The sequence below is a fragment of the Sturnus vulgaris genome, chromosome 3, assembly GCF_052056855.1.
Source record: "Sturnus vulgaris isolate bStuVul1 chromosome 3, bStuVul1.hap1, whole genome shotgun sequence".
In the NCBI taxonomy this organism is placed as follows: domain Eukaryota; kingdom Metazoa; phylum Chordata; class Aves; order Passeriformes; family Sturnidae; genus Sturnus; species Sturnus vulgaris.
Window position 1 is genome coordinate 44,503,499 of NC_142245.1, and position 17,788 is coordinate 44,521,286.

Here is a 17,788-nt window from a genome sequence, read left to right on the forward strand (position 1 = left end):
TCTTGATGCCTGCATGTGAATACATATAGTGAAACACAGCTGCTCCCTTCTGAACTTGGCAAGAAAAGTGTTGGGAGGTGGACGTGTATTTTCCTACTGCTACTATTTTCCAGTGCATCCCTGAAGACAAGATTTGAAATCAGTTTGTGCAGTTACAGAGGCTTTGTCATCTGTCTTGAGTGGAATTGTTGTCAACAGTGGTAATGGGTAGAGCAGTCAAGGAGGATGAGGATGGATGCCTGACATCATCTGCCTGCTGTCCAGCAGTGCTGCTAAATCCTCCTGTTCTGTCTTTGGATTATACTTTGCACAAAGCCGTGGCCAGCCAGTTAGATAGAAATGATGATAATGAAACAAGTAAAAAATAAAGTATTGCCATCTGCATAGCATGAGTATGAAGACATAGGATAACTCTGTTTTGCATGCAGATGGGACAGTCTTTCCTACTAGCATTTGGAAGTTTTCATTAATTAATGTACTTGCTACTGAGAGTGTAGTGGGCTAGTCTCGGGATAGCCCAGCATTTGTAAGTGTTCTGTCAGCAGCAGTACAGAGTTTTTGTAGCTAACAGGGTCCAGACAGGGAGGATCTGTAGACCTTGCCCTTTCTCTTCTGCTCTTTTTGATCCAGAACACGATTTGGCTCCTGGCCCTATGTGACTCTGCAGCTACAGCAGGTCATATGGTGCCCTTGGATGTTTCAGAGGAGCTCCGTAAGCACATGGCTGTTGACATTGGTGTTTGGCCAACACTCGTTTTTCCAGGTGTGTCTTCCTGGTTACAAAAGCTGAATTTCAAGGTATATTGCTACATGTTGACAATATATCATCTCTCCCAATTGTACCTCTTCTAAAAGGTTATTTATTTGTCCTGTTTTTTGATCATTATGTATGCTTAATTCCTGTTTGGTCAGTGGATGATTCACATCCCCAAATTCCCTTGACAATGAAAGTCTAAATCTGTCATGCTTTTAGAGAGAGAAGTATATTTTATACTGTTTTATATCAGAGAACAGAGGTGAATAAAAATGATTGGAGACTTGTGAATTCCTTCTATGTGCTTCTTAGCACTGTGGTCAGAGAATGTAATAAGCAATAAGAGAATAAGGCTCATTATTTTAATTGCTTTGAAATAAGATCACGTTCTTCTCTTGGTATTAATAGCCATTGCTGCTCTTGCAGCAGCGTGGATTTGTGGCAGCTGAGAATGTGGCCTCAATGCAAATGCTGTGCTTTCTTCCTGTGGCATACTTTTAGAAACAAATGTATTCTCTTGGATTAAAACTGGTTGTGACTTTGAAAGCCCACGGAATGACTTCTGATTTGGAGGAGGTCACTCGAAGTTGGATGCTTTGTGGGGTTCAAGCTCAAGAAAGTATTGAAGTGTAGCAGCTGAGCTGAACAGAGCTCGGATGGATATGTAGATACTGATGCATGTTTTTCAAAATTGGGGCCTAATTCATGCCTCTCCGTTAAATCTAATTTGGGATCAAATATTAAATAGTGCAGAAAAAATATCTCATTCCAGCAATTCCTATCCAGCCAAAATTAATGACATTGTGTGGCTTTGCTGTTATTGCAGGAGCCAAAGGCAAGCAGGATACAGACTGAATTATCAGTTAGTACCAAACTCGAAGGTGTTTTATCAGATTATGAACAAGTTGAATGATAGACTAGGGTTGAGAAGCTGGCTTTATGTGAACTGCTGAATAAGAAGAATTCCCTGGTAGCTTTCTCCTCATCTATCAAAGTTAGGTTCTTTAGTCTTAGAAGAGATTATTTGTAATAGATGTTTCAGTGGAGGTAAGGGCAGAGGACCATTTTTTTTTTTTTTTAAGAGAAATAAATAGCCCTGAAAGCAGGTAGTAAATTTTTACAATATAGATTGGGTAATACAGTAAAAATAAATTGCAAAGTAAATATTGGGGCAAAATTGAATTATGAATGCTCTCAACAAGATGCCTTCCTTCTTCCCTTGTAAATTACTGAATTTCCTGCTTTCAGTGAGTTGGTCCCATTCCTGCATCCACCCTGTGTTACAAATCAAAGTGAAAGCCATCAGCTGCAGTAGTCTATAATTTTGTGTTTCCAGTGGAGATAATTTAAGTATAACACAGTGACATTGAATATTGGTAAAAAGATGACAGCCCATGGTTAAAGTTCTTTACCAGGTAAAATAAATGGCTGGAGGATTGAAGACAAAATGACAAAAGTATTGTTTGATATTGTGGGTATCTTGTTTTTTAATAACACTAATCAAATGTCTATTGTTGGTTTTAAGCACTAGATACATTGTTTTTAACAGGCCTTTCAGAAAAGAAAAAACAGACATATAATATGTACATTTCACATAAAATACAAGGTAGTAGTTCTGTCCTTAAGTTGACGTATCAGGGTGATGTTCTTTTTAGAAAAGAAGTTAATTCTTAGCAGACTGGTTTTAGACTTCAGTGTTAATATTTCAGTATCCTGGATACAGTAGTTTTACTGAGTGAAAAAAATTATGGATAGTGAGTATAGTTGATAAGTTTAGCTTTTTAAAACACACTTGGCAGAAAACATTGGCAGATTTTTTTGTTCGTTTACTGATATTACTGTGAGGGGCCATGTATTTTTACATTAGTATTATTTCTTGTTTGTTATTATTAGCTTCTTTCTATGAAAAATTCTGCACAGAAAGGAATTTTTTAAGAAATATTAAGGCAGTTCGAGTTTATAGCTTTTGCATGGTCTGAGAAAATTCCTTAGAAATCTTAGAATCCATCATAATAGAATATTTTCCCTTTTTCCTTAATTATGCAATTTATAGAATTGGTGGCATAGCCTCGTTATGAATATATACAAAATGTCTTTGTCTAAAGGCACTACCTGGAGCTGCCCCAAGTGGTAGAATGTTACCTTCTAGGTAACAGAACAGAGAGAGGGAGAAAATAGAGGCAGTGAAGAACAGGGTTAAATTTTTAAGTGAAAGGAGTATGAAGACCTACAAGGGTTGTCCCTGCTCCTAGACGTGCAGAAATTCACTGTTCCTGGAGTGAGAGTTGAGATATGGGCAAGCAGAGATGTGAAAGAAGCAAGGAGCAGGCAGCAGGCAGCAGCTATCTGTGCACTGTTTGAGTGGTTGCCTTCCAGCATGGCATTTTTCCTTCCTACAAAGTGTTACATTTCAGTTCCATTCTCTTAATTATTTTTTATACTGGGCATAGGGCGTCTAGAGTGTTAAATATCTCAGATGAGAAGGTGCCTGAATGTATTTGGGGCTCTCCACTAGGACTCATCTGAAATTTGTGAACAAGGAGGGAATTGAGCTGTTTCTGCTCTTTTTGCTCACCAAACCAAGAAGTGAGAGCTTCTAATCTCAACACAATTTAAGACTGGGTGTTCCATAGCAGTATTGTAGAGATTAGATCACTTGACAAAGACACAGGATATCTGAATCCAGGTACTCTGTGTACTGCACCTCCAGATTTACTCTGTCCTGAGGAGACATGGGTGCCATAGCCACCACATTAATGGCTGGTTTGGAGGCTCTGCTCACCTTTTTCCCCAAATCTGCCCCTTCCTGCATATTTGCCTGTCTTTTGGGATGCCATAGAAATCAGAGCCACTGCCAACACCCATTCTTCCAGCTGCATGGAAGTGATGTCCATTCCTCTGTGCTGCACTGTCATGTCCTGTCTGGGTGCACTGGATGCCTTTTAAATAGGATGTGCAGAGAACTTAACCATGGCTATAAAGTGTAGATATTAGAAAAGTGAGCTCAGAGCAAATTTTTCAGGTGTTGAAGATGTAAAAGTCTAAAAGTTAGAAGGGGATTGTAAGGATTGCTTTCTTGGGCTTCTGTGGTTCTGATCCAGAATATTCTCTAGTGGGTGAAACATCACATTTAAAAAGGGAGAGCTAATTGCTGTTTTGTAGATATTATTGTATTTTTCATAAAGGAGAGGGCAAGGTCAGAGAAACAAGTTGCTGTTGCTTGTGCCAGGGAAAAACACTACCAGCTTCAGGCTTTGCCTGGGAGTTTTAGCTAGTCTCCAAGGTAGAGAAGGTTGTTATCTGACAAGGGAATATGTGGAGTCTCCTTCTGGGAGTGGGTCTTGTTCTCACATGGAGAAATGTGACCATAGTGCTGAGCAGCAAACATGTGTTATCAGTGAGCTTTAAAATAGGGGAGTAGAAAGGATGTCTCCCACACTGGGAGACAACCACGATTGGAACCATATGAAGTCAATTAATGAGATTTTTGGCTCCTGAGGAGAATGGAGAAGAGAGACACAATGCAAAGAATTGAATTGTGAAATTGAGGTTATATTGAAGGCATTTATAGGATTAGGGAGACTTGCAAGAAGCAGGGAAAAAAGTATTTTTTATTTCAGATGTTTAGGGAAGGTGACTTTCTAGAGTGCAGGCCAAGGAAAAACGAAAGTTTTGATGTTCGGGCAGATGTTCCACGTTTTCTTTGTACTTCCTCCCTTATCAGTCTGCTGTTGCACACCAATCAGGTAGGGAAAACTGGATTATGTGCCTTCTTCCCCCTGGAGCCTCCTGTGAGTCACTGATTGGCACATTGTAGTCCTTGGTTTGTTCCACAGGTTGACATCTTAAAATATAACAGCCAAGGTTAAAGAACAAGAACTGATCTGGAAACTTCTTTTTTTTTTTTTTTAATGAAAAAAGAGAAGCAAAGCATATTTCTGAAGTAGTAAATACATGTTAAATATAAGAAGAGTTATTAATGCATGGCTATGAATTAATATGATGAATCCAATAAAAAGGTGAGGCTCTGCTACGAGTGAAGCCATACAGTTGCCTTTTATCCTCTAAGTGTCATTAGGAGATACTTTATTTTGCTTGCTTCCTTTGTTCACTGCAAGGCTATTGCCTACAGACAAGGAAACAAAGTCATAGCTAAATATTGAGTGAGAAGAGCTCATTCCTCCCCTGTGGTGCAAAATATAAATAGAAGCAAGTGACCAAAATATAGAAAAACTTTCCCTAGTTTGTACAATAGTTCAATAAAGAATGGGGATATTGAACAAAGTCTTTTGATTCACATTGCCATTTTATGCAAGCCTCAAAACTTTCCAATCATTTTGTCATCATGAAAATCCCTGTTGTTCTGCCAGACTATTTTTGTGGCATTTTGTTTGCATTTTTTTGTCAGAGAAAACTACTTTTAGAGTCAGTGAATGCAGAGTTAAAATATATGCCAGGTACTGGGAGAATATAAGTACATGGTTTCCTGAATTTGTACCTTAATGTGCCTCACCTATTAAAAAGAAGTGATCTAGAATATCTCTTCTTAGTGATGGTTGATGGTTGATCTCCCCTCCTAAATTACTTTCTGATTATGCCGTTTCTGAATAGTTGTCATACTGTGTCACCTTTTAGCTTCAGTCTCACTCTCTCGGCTTTTATTGGAAGGGTTCATACAGGGATTTCCCTTGAAAAAAGCAACATAATATTGTCAACACACAGTGTTGACCTCAGAGTGTTATAAACTACTTGTAACAATTCACTCACCTGAAAACTATAGATAAGATTTAGAAGCAGTGACATCTTCCTGTGTTGATTCCAATATGCTTTTGAGGAGGTTTTGAAGAACTTTATTTTGGTTTGGTTTTGTTGGGTTTTTTTTTTATAGAGTATAATATAAAATCTTTTTACTATTTTTACACAGGCATGTTTTCATTTAGACTGCAGCGTTCAGGAACTGAATGTGCCTTTTGTATGTATGCAGAGCCCTCAGTAAAATCATGTTCTCGCAGTTCCAGTTAGCACTATAAATAGCTTTAGAATAATGTTGTGCTGAGAGCCATAGAGAGCCCCCATAGATGCCTCCCAGAATCCCGTTAAAAGGCAGAGGAGCAATGTTCTTGGGAGCTCAAAAGAGAAAAGAACCCTTGCTAGTTATGCCTCTTGACATGAATTTTACCCAACATTACAAGTAGAAGGGAGATATCCTCTAGTTCCCTTTCACCCTTTTACCCTGGTCATGTTTTCTATAAAAATGTTTGAGCCTTAGTAAAGACAACTGCAATTACAGTGTCAATTGCCACTTTATGAAGAGAGCTCAAGGATAAGCCTCTCTGTTCCACATCCATTTCCTCCTGTCCATAAACAGCCCTGTTTCTCTGACAGCTCTTTCATCATCATCAACTTGACCTAATGCAGAATTCTGTCTGCTGCGTCCTTTTGTGTTGCTGTGAATGTCTCAGCCATTCTTCAAGTCAGCTTAGGCCTGCTCTTGTAGATTCTTTCTGCAGGGTATCCTTGAGGTACAACCTGTCCCAGCTATCCATGCAGCTAAAAAATTACTCATGTAGAGTCTTGCATCTCACTTACTTCACCATCAATTTCCCTGGCCGTGACTTGACAAAAGTAGTCTTGCCCTACTCTCATTCATTCAAAATGAGCACTTCAGGCTTTCCATTTCACTTAGTTTTTCTCCACTGACTCCTTCTGTTCTGTCTCATCAAGACTAACTACTAGCTTCCAATGTCAGGGCTGCTCACAGTCTTTAACTCCCTACTCAGTTGTGGGGTTTTTTTTGTTTTATTTTTTAATATGAAAAGACAGACTTTCCTCTGTAAATGTTAAACTACATGGGTGTCAATCACTTGCCCATTTTATTCTTGTACTAGCATCTCTTACCTTTCTTACACGATTCCTTTGGGAAGGGGTGGAGATCTTGAATATCTAATGACATGTTTCATTTCCCTCCCACAAATCCTTAAAATGCTCATTCACTGTGATGCCTCATTGTTCTCGGCACCACTTAGATTTATCAGTTACTTGTGTAACTAATTAAACTGTTGTACTGTAACTAACATGCCATGCCCAGTCCACTGTGTTTCTTTGAGCATCCTCATCTGTATCCTAGCTCTTGCTGATTGTTCGAAAGAGAAGAGTTGCTTTGAGAAAAAGGCCATCATTGTAATGTGTTTGGTGTTTGTACAAAGCCTGGCATACTGACTCTTGGCAGTTCAGAATCAGAAGGTGATTAAGGTATGCTTTGTGTCACTGGGTCTACGTAAATGGTTGATGGATTGTGATTTGTTGTGGATTCCAGCAGATTGTTCCAGACACCTTCATTGAACTTGCCACATATGCCACTTTGATAGTAATATACAGGCAGGCATATAACACCTAGAGGTGTTGATACATCATGAAATATTTATAAGTATAGGAATAATGTAAAACCTCATCCAGACTCGATCCATCATCTTGAAACATTTCATACCTAAAAAATCTCACTGTGTTCAGCACAGCCACCCATGGAGGCTTCATGGAGACTGCAAATGCACTTTTAGTATGGATTGAAAATGAATAAACCAAACTCTGAAATTCAATTTAGTTTAATTTTAACATCTGATGTAAAAGCTAAAGTTTTTTTGCATACTAGGGACAATATAATTTTAATAATAATTTGAAATGTCTCTCTGTGTTAGTTATTTGCAGCTTTAAAGTAATTTTCATTCCAAAAATGTGTTTGAAAAATGCTTCAAGGCACTGAATTCCAAAATACAGACTAAAAGGTGGAGCTTTGATATGTTGGGCTTAGATCTGTTCAGAGTATCCAAGTGTACGTGCATTCTCTGATTTGGGTTGAAAAGTTTAGCATAACATCTTTGCATCTTCGTTCAAGATGTATCAGAGTTTTACAGATACCATGATAAAACAATGCTAGCCTTCAAATAGTCGTGTGTTAGCAGTAGATTCAGTAATTGCTGATTAGTAAAATGCATTAGACTTAGACAAAACCACATTGACCAATGCACTGAGTCATGGCCAAATAACAGCAGCCCAGGCACCATCATGCTGAACTGTTATACATGCTGTTCATGTTCCCCACTGTGAAATCCTGCATACATCACCATCTCTGCCCTAATTTTGTCAATAAAGCTCTTCCTTAAATTAAATAGCTAAAACAAGTTATCCTTTGGAAATTCTGATTTAGCTCTCTAGAGTGGTTTTTTTAGCCTTTAATAATAAGCCGTATATAGATGCAAACAAACATTTTCAAAAACCAAGTAAATGGGCTTATGTATGTCTGCAGGAAAATGTTTTGACTGTGTAACTATGATAATGTGATTGACAAGTAGAGAAACAGTAGGGGTTATTTAATTTTTCTGGCTTGGTAAGTGAAATGCTACCTGGATGGAAGACAGATGTGTAATCCAGTGAAGCATTTTTCCCTTTCTAATTAATGATACTTTGAACTCCTTGGGGGAGACCAATTTGTGGACCCCATGCTGCATTATGCCTTCAATAAACACATATACTGATTCTTAAGCACAGATCAAGTAGCTCAGCTTCTGAAGCCTGATTTTGCTCTCAGTCTCAGTATATTGCTGTATGATTTTTACAGCTTGGCATCTTACAGAATTTGTGGAGTTCAAAACATACTCATGTTAGATTAATGAACTCATTGTGAGATGTGCAGCTCTTTTTTCCTTTGTTTGGGATAAAAGAAAAGCTGGTATTTAATTTAGTCAGGAAAGTTTAAATCAAATGGTTATTTTTCTTCTTTTAAGTCACTTATAATTTCTCACAATTGCATAGTAAATGATATAATTTGAAAAAGAACAGTGAAATAAATATTGCTGTTATTAGCATTGAAATCTGTCTGTGTGTATTGCCATGGGAATAGTTGCTTCTCAGTCCCATCCCAGGCTCTGCCACTTGTCTACTATATTTTAGCAAGCAATCTACTCATTTGGTTCCTTAGAGACAAGGAATTAGAGACAATGTATTAACTGGAGATGTGACCACATCACTTACAAACAGCGTGGTGTTACAATTCAGTTCTCAAAATCTATCTACACTTAGGATTCCTATTTATTTCAGGTGAAAATAATTTTTGGATGGATCTCAGGAACATTATTTGTAGCGTACATGTTTGAGAGATGATTAATGGATGAAAAGTTTATAGAAGTTTTGCATTTTGAATTCTGTTTTTGTTTTGGTGGCATAACAAAGTAGAAGGAAACCAAAGCACATTAGTAAGAGATAATGACAACACTCCAAAGTATAAGACTGAAAAAAGGGAGACTATTGTGGTTTAGTCTAATCTGATTCACCCATGCTGAAGTAAGCACATTTTAGTCTAATAAGAAATTTAGTGTATCTATTTTCCAAAAATTAGACCTGATTTAATGCAGTAAGTAGTGTGACTGTTCACACACGATCTTCTATGTCAAATTCAGGAAAGCCACATGGCTGCAGGATGACAGGCCTGTGTATCTGATACTGTGAAGGAAGCTCTGGTTATGATTCAGGGCAAGACCCCTGAACCCGTGTCTGAACTGAAGGAAGTCTCATGTAGCCAGTGTTTGCTGTACAGTTGGAAGCAACATCTTAACCCAAGGAGGTTTTTCTATCATCTACTTTGTAATAGAACAATTTTACTGCTTTTCTGTTTGATATAGCAATATTATCTCTCTGGGAATATTTGAGGTATTGTTAAGTTTTTTTGGTTGCTTTTATTTTTCTCTCTATAATAAGTAGTTACTCCAAGTGTTACTTGAAATAGCAACTATTCTCCCTGAACTGCAGTTTTATTTTCTTTTGGCTTTTATTTCAGCTGCGGGAGCCAGCTGCTCCAAAGAGTGTGGGAAGCTGACTTGGAGGCCTGTCAGCTGTTGATCCGAGGATTTCAGCTGAAAGAAAGCAGTTGCTGTGTTTTTGAGGAAGAAGAGAACCAAATGGATGAGATGGAGATGACTGCTGATGCCCCACCTGATTCTGAAAAAAGAAAAGAAGGTCACTTTCTAAAGAGCACAGAGTGGGGTGCTGTTTCCTGCCCAAAACACAGGGAGCTGAAAGAGGTATCTGAAATAGTCTGGAGCTGCATTTCAAGGGATACTGCTGGTTTTCGTTTTGAGAGGAGGAGTTGAATCTTTGTGATGGGTCAGCAGGGCAGGTTAAGTATGAACTTAACATCTGGCTTCCAATTTGGGACATGAGTAAAATAGCTCATTAGCTTCTCAGAAGTCCCTCAACCCTTTCTCCTTTTACCATCAGTCTTTCTAAAATGCAGAAATTAGTCAGACAATAAATATAGAGTGTACATCAGGATTTAAAGGAAAAAAACTATTAAGTATTTAACCAAAATTATCAGTTGTTCCTCATCTCTCTGGCAAGTTTCATTCTGAGTTGGTTCTGCTGACTTGTTAGCCTGGATCATTGTTAGCTGACATGAAGAGGGAGTTAGCTTTCCTCCCTTAGTGAAATGGTCAAAGGCTTCTGAGCTAATAGATGCCAATAGGCTTAGAGCATCCAACAATTATTAAAAGGAGGAAAAAATAATGAAGCTTAGAAGGGTTGAGAAATTTCTTTTAAGTTTCCATGTTTTGATCTGGAATGCTATCCCTGGTTGAAAAATCAACCACTATCTAACAGTCTTTTAACTGCATTGCCTAGGTAAACAAGCTATTAAAAAGGCTTCATCACCCAGCAGCACCACTGTGACAAAAAGACCCTCCAACAGCAGTTGTTAGTTTTATTACCATGGAATGAAGTTGGAAAAAACTCAAATTATGCTTAATTGCATCTGGTGTTAAGAGCCATTGAACTGTGCATTGCTCTGAAATCTGATGCCTAATTTTGCATTTATACAGGCTGAGTCTTAGTGGAAAGCAGACCCATACCTGACTGTAAAATCTCCTCTTGTTAGTAAAATTCTGGTTTTATATTGAGCTTCAGTAGTTCTTGCAGTCTTTTCCCGGGGCAAATGGCATCACATACAGAACATTTTTATTAGAAATGGTCAATTTGGCTTTGATTCCACCCTCATCACTGCCTTGCCATATTTTTATGAGTCTGCTGAAATAATATGAGTTCTGTTGGTTATGGAAAGCTGTGCTCCTCTTTCAAATGTGCCTAGAGGCTCTGGAGTGTTTGGGATTTTGTGACTGTTTCTGTAGCACTCCTGATATTTGTGCTATAGATTATCACCCTTATTTCACCCCTGCAAGCCCAGATTGTTTCCCTGGAAATCAACCTTGCTATCCAAGAATGACAGCTGGGCAGCTGACTTACTGGTTATGGAGAGATGTGTAGGACTCGAGGAATGGTTCCCCATATCTTGAATGGAAGAGGAAACTATTTGCAGTGACAGGCAGTTTCTAAACTTTTGGAGAAGACCCATAGCAGATTATTCCCTAACATCTCTAAGTAGTTCATCACAAGTCAGGATATAAAAACAAAGGAAAAAGCCTGACACAAATCATGCTAACATGTGATTTTGAACCTGTTGAAGTGCAAGAAAAAAGCCATCTTGATTTGTAAATGAACTTGAAAAACAAACCACTTCTGAAGCTTTAAGTGTAGCATTTAAATGCTCTGTTATGTGGTAGTGTATTTTTAATTTTAAAATAATTCGATATTTGAGGCAAAAAAAATAGTGGTGTGGTGCTTAGTCTCTCAGTTTAGCTGTTTATATGACCTTTTCATAGCCATTTATCAACAAGTGAGGATACCTAATAGAAAAGCATGTATTTGTCAAAATATGGTGTTTCATATTATTTAACAAGGCTGTGGTGCCCCTGTGAGAGGGGTAGCTTGCTGTGGTTGCCATGTTTCTGGAATGACTATTCTGTTCAACTGTGTCACAACCTCTGTTCCCCATCAGGGAATTTCTAGAGAGCACCATTGGCCACTGAAGCAGAAGGAAAGAGTCATGTTCTTTGTACTTAGAGGTTACTGTATTAATTCAAGACAATATACGAAAGGCTGATAATAGCATTTGTGCATATATGCCTTGGAAAGTACATTTCATCCACAGATGATTGATTTACTTTACAGTGGAATTCTAGAAATGAAGCTCTCCAGTTATTTATTGTGTCATATAGAACTAAGCACTAGTGCCAGGTGAATATTGGTTTTGTTGATGTGTATTGTAACTAATTTTCTTGCATATAACTGTGTCTTACTCTATAGGTTCCCTTATAAAGAAAAAAAAAGAAAAAAAACCCAAAAACCAAAAAACAAGTAAGAAGCATAACAATAATAAGATAAGCAAAATAGATGAAAGAGTCCTTCTCATAGATCCTCAGATACTGCTTTGCAGAAGGGCCATTTATCATTTTTAATTAAATAGCCTCACTAAATCAGAAAATAAGACATGTTCTGGTATAAAAATATATAAGGTATAAATTCTTTGAAAGTTTGTTATTTTACTATCATGTGAACACAGGTTTATTAACTGTCAACAGTTATTTTATAGTTTTCATAACTGTGTTTTTTAAGATGCTGCTGGTTTTTTTTCCCCCAGTTTTTATGTGGTAGACTGGCATCCCAAAATAATTCAGTAAATCAGGCTTCCTTTATAACACTGACTGTTAGCTAGGGATGAAAATCAGATGCATTGGCAGCTCAGCTAGTTGAAACATCATTAATGATGTTTTGGTGAAAACTAAATAAAGTGGGGCCAGCAAATAACATCCTGTGAACCACCGTGAGTTACTTAAATCAGATGTGCTTCTCTCAATTGGAGATAACTCATTAGGCTGTAGCATTAAGAAAACGCTGGAGCAAAGTTGCAGACTATTGCTACCCTCAGTCATGTGGAAGTCAGCTTGTCTAATGTATTTGATATAGATTCTTGAATTCTCATATAAGTGTGTACTTTCCAGCTGGTAGCTTTGTTGATGAAATTAGGGTGTCCCATCATTTCAGTTGTAGTCTGATTTGTTTTTTTTTTTTACTGTTTGGGCTTGATTTTCTTCTAAGGCTCTGAAGAATTAAAGGTGGGTTTTTGTTTTTATGCCACAAATGTTTCATACTTTTGAACTGAGTGAGGTGGAAGTTGCAATGATCATTACTACGTGGTTAGAGGCATATCTGGGTTATTTCTAAAATATACAGTATCATTTCATTTCTCTTTGGACATTAATGCCTGCTTCTTCTGCTCCTTACAATATCTTGCTTTATTTTTTTGCTTCTTGATAATGTGTGTGTAAGCAAATGCTTTTATTAAAAGCTTCTGAAAACAGCAAAACCACCAATGATAACTAATAAACTGAGAGATTTCTGTGTGCTGGGACCTCCTAACAGCAAGTAACCTGATGAACATGGATATGTGTGCACGTGCAGGCTTGAGTTCCTGACCTATCCTTTTTTTCTTCTTCTGCTCTCTGGCATGCTGTGCAGTGCTCCCTCTTAATCACTATGAAGGAAAGAAACACCTACTAGATTTCAAGAAAATTGAGGTGATTAAAGTTACAAGGTAAAATCCAAAATTCAGTAGTTTCACCTTCTGTAAGTCAGCATTTTTGGTAGTTGTCCCATCAGAATTGTTTGTAGTTAATTCCTCACTTTTTCATCACAAAGGAAGTAGAGAACAAGGGTAAGGCTGTCTTTTCCTCTTCTCTACGTACTTCAGTTTGGCCATCTGGGATTATGTTTTGGGGTTAGCTGAAGATCACTCTGGTGTTTGGAAAATGTTCTATAATTGTAAAGCCTTCATGTGATTAAATTCTTAAAAGTTGCTGAGGTCTAAGTGATACCAAATGGACCATCACCAAAAAAAAATTGAATGTGGTGTCTGCCATTAAAAAGAAGTTATCACAGAACATGATACAACATTTTTCAGAATTTAGTGATAGCAAGCACCAAGAAAGCCTTTGTGAGCAGACTGTAACTGATTACTGTGCATTGGGATAGCCTGTGGTCCAGGAGGCAAACATGTAATGTGTAAACGACAATGCCTTTTGAAAGCTAAATAAACTGTGCATTCATTTGAGCTTTAATTAAACGCTGTATTTGTGGAGCTTAGGAAATATTTGGAAATTTTAAATTTAATCTTAGTTTTAAATGTCAGCATTAAGCATTAGTGAAAATCAGCATTTGTGTGTTTCTTGTATTGATCCAAGCTAAAAAAGGATGGCTTGTACACAGTGGCCAGATCCTCCCTGTACAGCCACGTGTGGAGCTGTGCAGCACGGTGCCCCTCAGTTCATCTGAGGCTGGGGTAGAGTTCTGCTGGTAAAAATGCCAACTCTTCAGGTAGGGATTGTAGCACCTCAGTAAGCTTAATGCTTACATGTAATTTAGCAGTAAAAATACTATCAGAAAATTATTATTACAGGCAAGAGAAATTTAAACGTTTTTTTCAGATTGATTGCTGAAAATAGTATCCAGTAACAATTGTGATTTTATGGCAGATTAATGATTTTGCACTTTTATTGTGTGTATCTATAGATGTGTGTGGGCATACCAAAGCAGTATCCCTATCTCAGTTTAATATCAACAACACTCTTATGAGTGATTAGCATTAACGATTTCCCAATAATGCTAACATCACATTTCTTTGCTCCTCAGCCAGTCAGTGAAACATTGGCTAATTTCTTATAGACTTCAGAGATGAAGGAAATTTTGGAGAATGCTGACTCTAGTTAGCATTTGTTACCAATAGGAAACATTGATTGGGTCTCTCATTTCTCCTGCCCAAAATCATTTCCAGGGTTTGTACCAAGGAAAAAAAAAGTCTGTAGACTCTTGAATGGTGTACAGATCTGCAAGAGCTTGATAGAAAAGTTTGTTTCAATTTATAGTCCTTCAGTTTGAAAGGCAGTATTCCTTGTGGGTTTAAAGTGAGAAGCTAAAGCGGGCTTTAACAAAATTTATTCAAATATAGTTTTAAATACTGGGTGACTGCCACTGCCCCATTACAAATGCAATTTAAGTCTTTCATGCATATGAAGAAAATTGATGCAATTGTTCAGCTTATATAACTTTTTATTGTGCTATATGGTTTTTAAAAGTTCTATTAAAATCATACTGTTTATATAATAATTTATCTCTAACAGGTTATGGAAGACGTTTCATTTGGAACAGAGGGTCATTTATCTGAGGTAAGTGTTTCCTAGGCAGTATAAAGTGATGATATTGTACAGACTTTCTTTGTCTCAATTAAAATAAATGACACTTGTTTTTATCGTGTTACCTTTGCTTAAAAATTGCTAGAGTGTGAGCACTTGGAAAAGCAACACAATCACAACTAGAGTATGCCCATTTCTTCTTTTCTTTTTTTTCCCATTGAAGATAATGGCATAATTGCTGAGTATTTCAGGGAGTTTATAGTTAAAACCTGTGCTAATATTTTAAACACATACCAAGAACAGGATGACCACACTGGGGAAAAGAAGAACCAGTAATATTTAGCCAGCTCCACTGTAGCACTGTCATGATGCTTAGGAATGGAACAAAATCCTGATGCTTAGCCTATTTATTTGTGTGTCACTAAAAATACCTGTGAATCTATTTTTGAAGTGTAAAACCATACAAGTATACTGCAGCAGAATACATGGTAATAGGAGTTTCATCTAAATGAAAATACTAGATGTTTGTGATTTTACACCATTTTCATAAATTAAAAGATCTCAGAACTTGGTCCAGGTATTTAAGAAAGCTGGGATAATTGGGTAACATGAGATGCATGGCCTATGAGAAAAACCTGCTTGCATACAAAAATCTGTCTACCTACAAACTAAGAGTTTAGGTAATATATGTGTAAGGAGAATTACTTTGGTTCTAAGAGCTGTACTGTTTCAGTCTGGTCCATTTTTATATCTGTATGCCTTGGGTTGCAGCTTACATAGTAAGGAAATTTCATATCCAAGCATTGTGTCCAGACAGCAAATAAATTACATGGACAAGTAACCCCCAGGTCACCTTCCATAACAGCATACACGCCTCCTGTCAAGTACAACTGACAAAACCAAACCAGGCAAGTATTAAACAAATAAATATTAAAATTTAGGATAACTATTCAGATGAGGCATTTCTTTAGATTCCCACTGGTGAATCCAAAGAATGTGGAGCAGCTGGAATGCTCCAGGAAAGATAATCTAACTGCAGCACCCAGCTCGGATTGTTGACTTTGTGTTCAAGGAGACTGTGACATGAGGGCACACCTAGGATAGACTGCTTGACTGTGTGTGAGTTCAGCATAAATAAAAACAGGAAGCCTTGAGAATGAAGGTGAACTTTGCAGAAAATGCAAATGGCATTTCTGATCAGTGAACTTTGCTGTGAAATATGGATAAACTGTGTGGCTGCTTGTGTCCACACATGACATGAAATAGGGGCAGGTAAGCCTGTGGGACAAAGGCAGCGAAAAGCCCTGCTGGCATCAGGGCGAAATACTGAGGGCACCAGAGTTCACAGGTATACAGGGCTGCCACTGTAGAAAAGCTTAATATCTTACAGTCCTCAGAGGCAGAGACACTTTTGAAGTTTTGACAGAGGGGGACAAAAGTGCATGAGGAGAATATAAAGCAACAATGGAAATAAAAGAAAAGGAAATATGCTAGAAAGCCAGGCTCTACCACACTGCCACAGCTGGACTGATGGTTACTTGTGGAGAGCTCTCCAGAAAGCTCTGTGAAAGTGTCAGCAGCCTGTACCATGTCAAGGTTTTGCCTAAATCTACCTTTGGTGCTCTGGTCCCCCAATTTTCACAGGTCAGTCTCCCTGCTGCTGCAGGAGAGCACCCAGTTAGTCATTCCAGATTGTTGCATCTTAATGACTTGGGAGCAGAGATGGGAATGAACAATACTAGGAACCACCTATAAATGAAACACAGATATACTGACTCCTTGCACAGCAGGGTGTGGACACAGGAAAACAGTTTGGTACTTCTGTTTCTTTTTCCAAGTCCTGACCCACTGTGAATTTTTATTGGGAAGTCAGTAAATAGCCTCATCCTCCCGCAGCAGGAGCTGGAATTGTCCCAGTGTAATTAAATGAGCCAGTGCAGTAGTGTGCTCTCATTTTAGAAAGTCTGTAATTAGGGAAGATCTTCAGTCTACTAGGGATGAGAACAGGAAGACTGCTGTCAGGCCACAGCAGGGTGCTGGAAGGCAGTGAAAAACTCTATTCCTGCAGAGATGCTTTTCCAGGGACACTCCTCTGCAGCTGTAATGGAAGATACACGAAGGGAAGAATTGCACACGTCGGACTGTAATTCTGATGAGTCATTTAACATTCCCATGTGGAGAAGGGAAGGGGATTGGTGCAAGCAAAGGGAGTGTGGGAAAAGCATGTGATGGTGGAAAAGAGGTAGGTCACAGCTGGCTGGAAGGCTTTATGCCTAAATTGTTGCATATGAGAAAGTAGAGAGTGTCATAGTGCTGAAGTCTCTTAAATATATATAGCCATGCTGATGGAACAAGCGAGGAGTCTGTAAGTGGAAGGTGATAAGAGCAAAAGTAATTGGGAAACAACCTTGATCCCTCTTCGAGAAAAGTTAGATAGCTATCTCAATGAAAAAAAAGCTCATCTAAACAAAATCAGGGAAGCAACAGGGCAGTTTCTGTGGGACAAACCCTGTAGGAGGAGGAATCAGCAGATATTCTTTGGTACTGTCCAGAAGACATCAGGTTTGTAGTACATCACCATCTTCTTTTGGTGCAGAAAAGTACAAACACGGTGACAGACTACATATCTACGTCAGCAGTTTTTCAGTGGCTTTAAAGTTTTGACATGGGGAGGACAAAGGTGTTTGTAAGAATGAGCCTAGAAGGGTACTGCACGGTGAAAGTGTGAAGCAGCAAGACCCCTGAGCACACTAAGCTATATTAAACAGAAGACCTATGATATGGCAAGGGAGTTCAGGGATATATTGGATGCAAGGGAAGGGTGAAAGAAAGCATGTGTGTCTTCCAATAGGAAAGGTGAATGAAAAAATAAATGAGATCAGAATTTTTTTTCCTTCCTTATTCTCTGTGCTTTTGGTCTTCCTGAAGATTATAAGCTACGTCCAATTATGTAGTGCTCCTAGTA

General features: G+C 38.1%; 1 protein-coding gene across 4 annotated transcripts in view; it reads left to right on the forward strand.

Annotated features, from left to right (window-relative positions):
- Positions 1-17,788, forward strand: part of DISC1 (DISC1 scaffold protein) — a 186,827-nt gene that overhangs the window by 153,328 nt on the left and 15,711 nt on the right. For 3 of the 4 annotated variants that reach the window (XM_088161499.1, XM_088161500.1, XM_088161501.1), the window contains exons 11-12: positions 9,585-9,828; positions 14,812-14,856. In XM_088161499.1, coding sequence (XP_088017625.1) covers positions 9,585-9,828; positions 14,812-14,856 — 289 coding nt within the window. Of the gene's footprint in view, positions 1-9,584; positions 9,829-13,153; positions 13,230-14,811; positions 14,857-17,788 lie in introns of all 4 variants that reach the window. The other variant, XR_015802333.1, reaches the window with a different exon arrangement.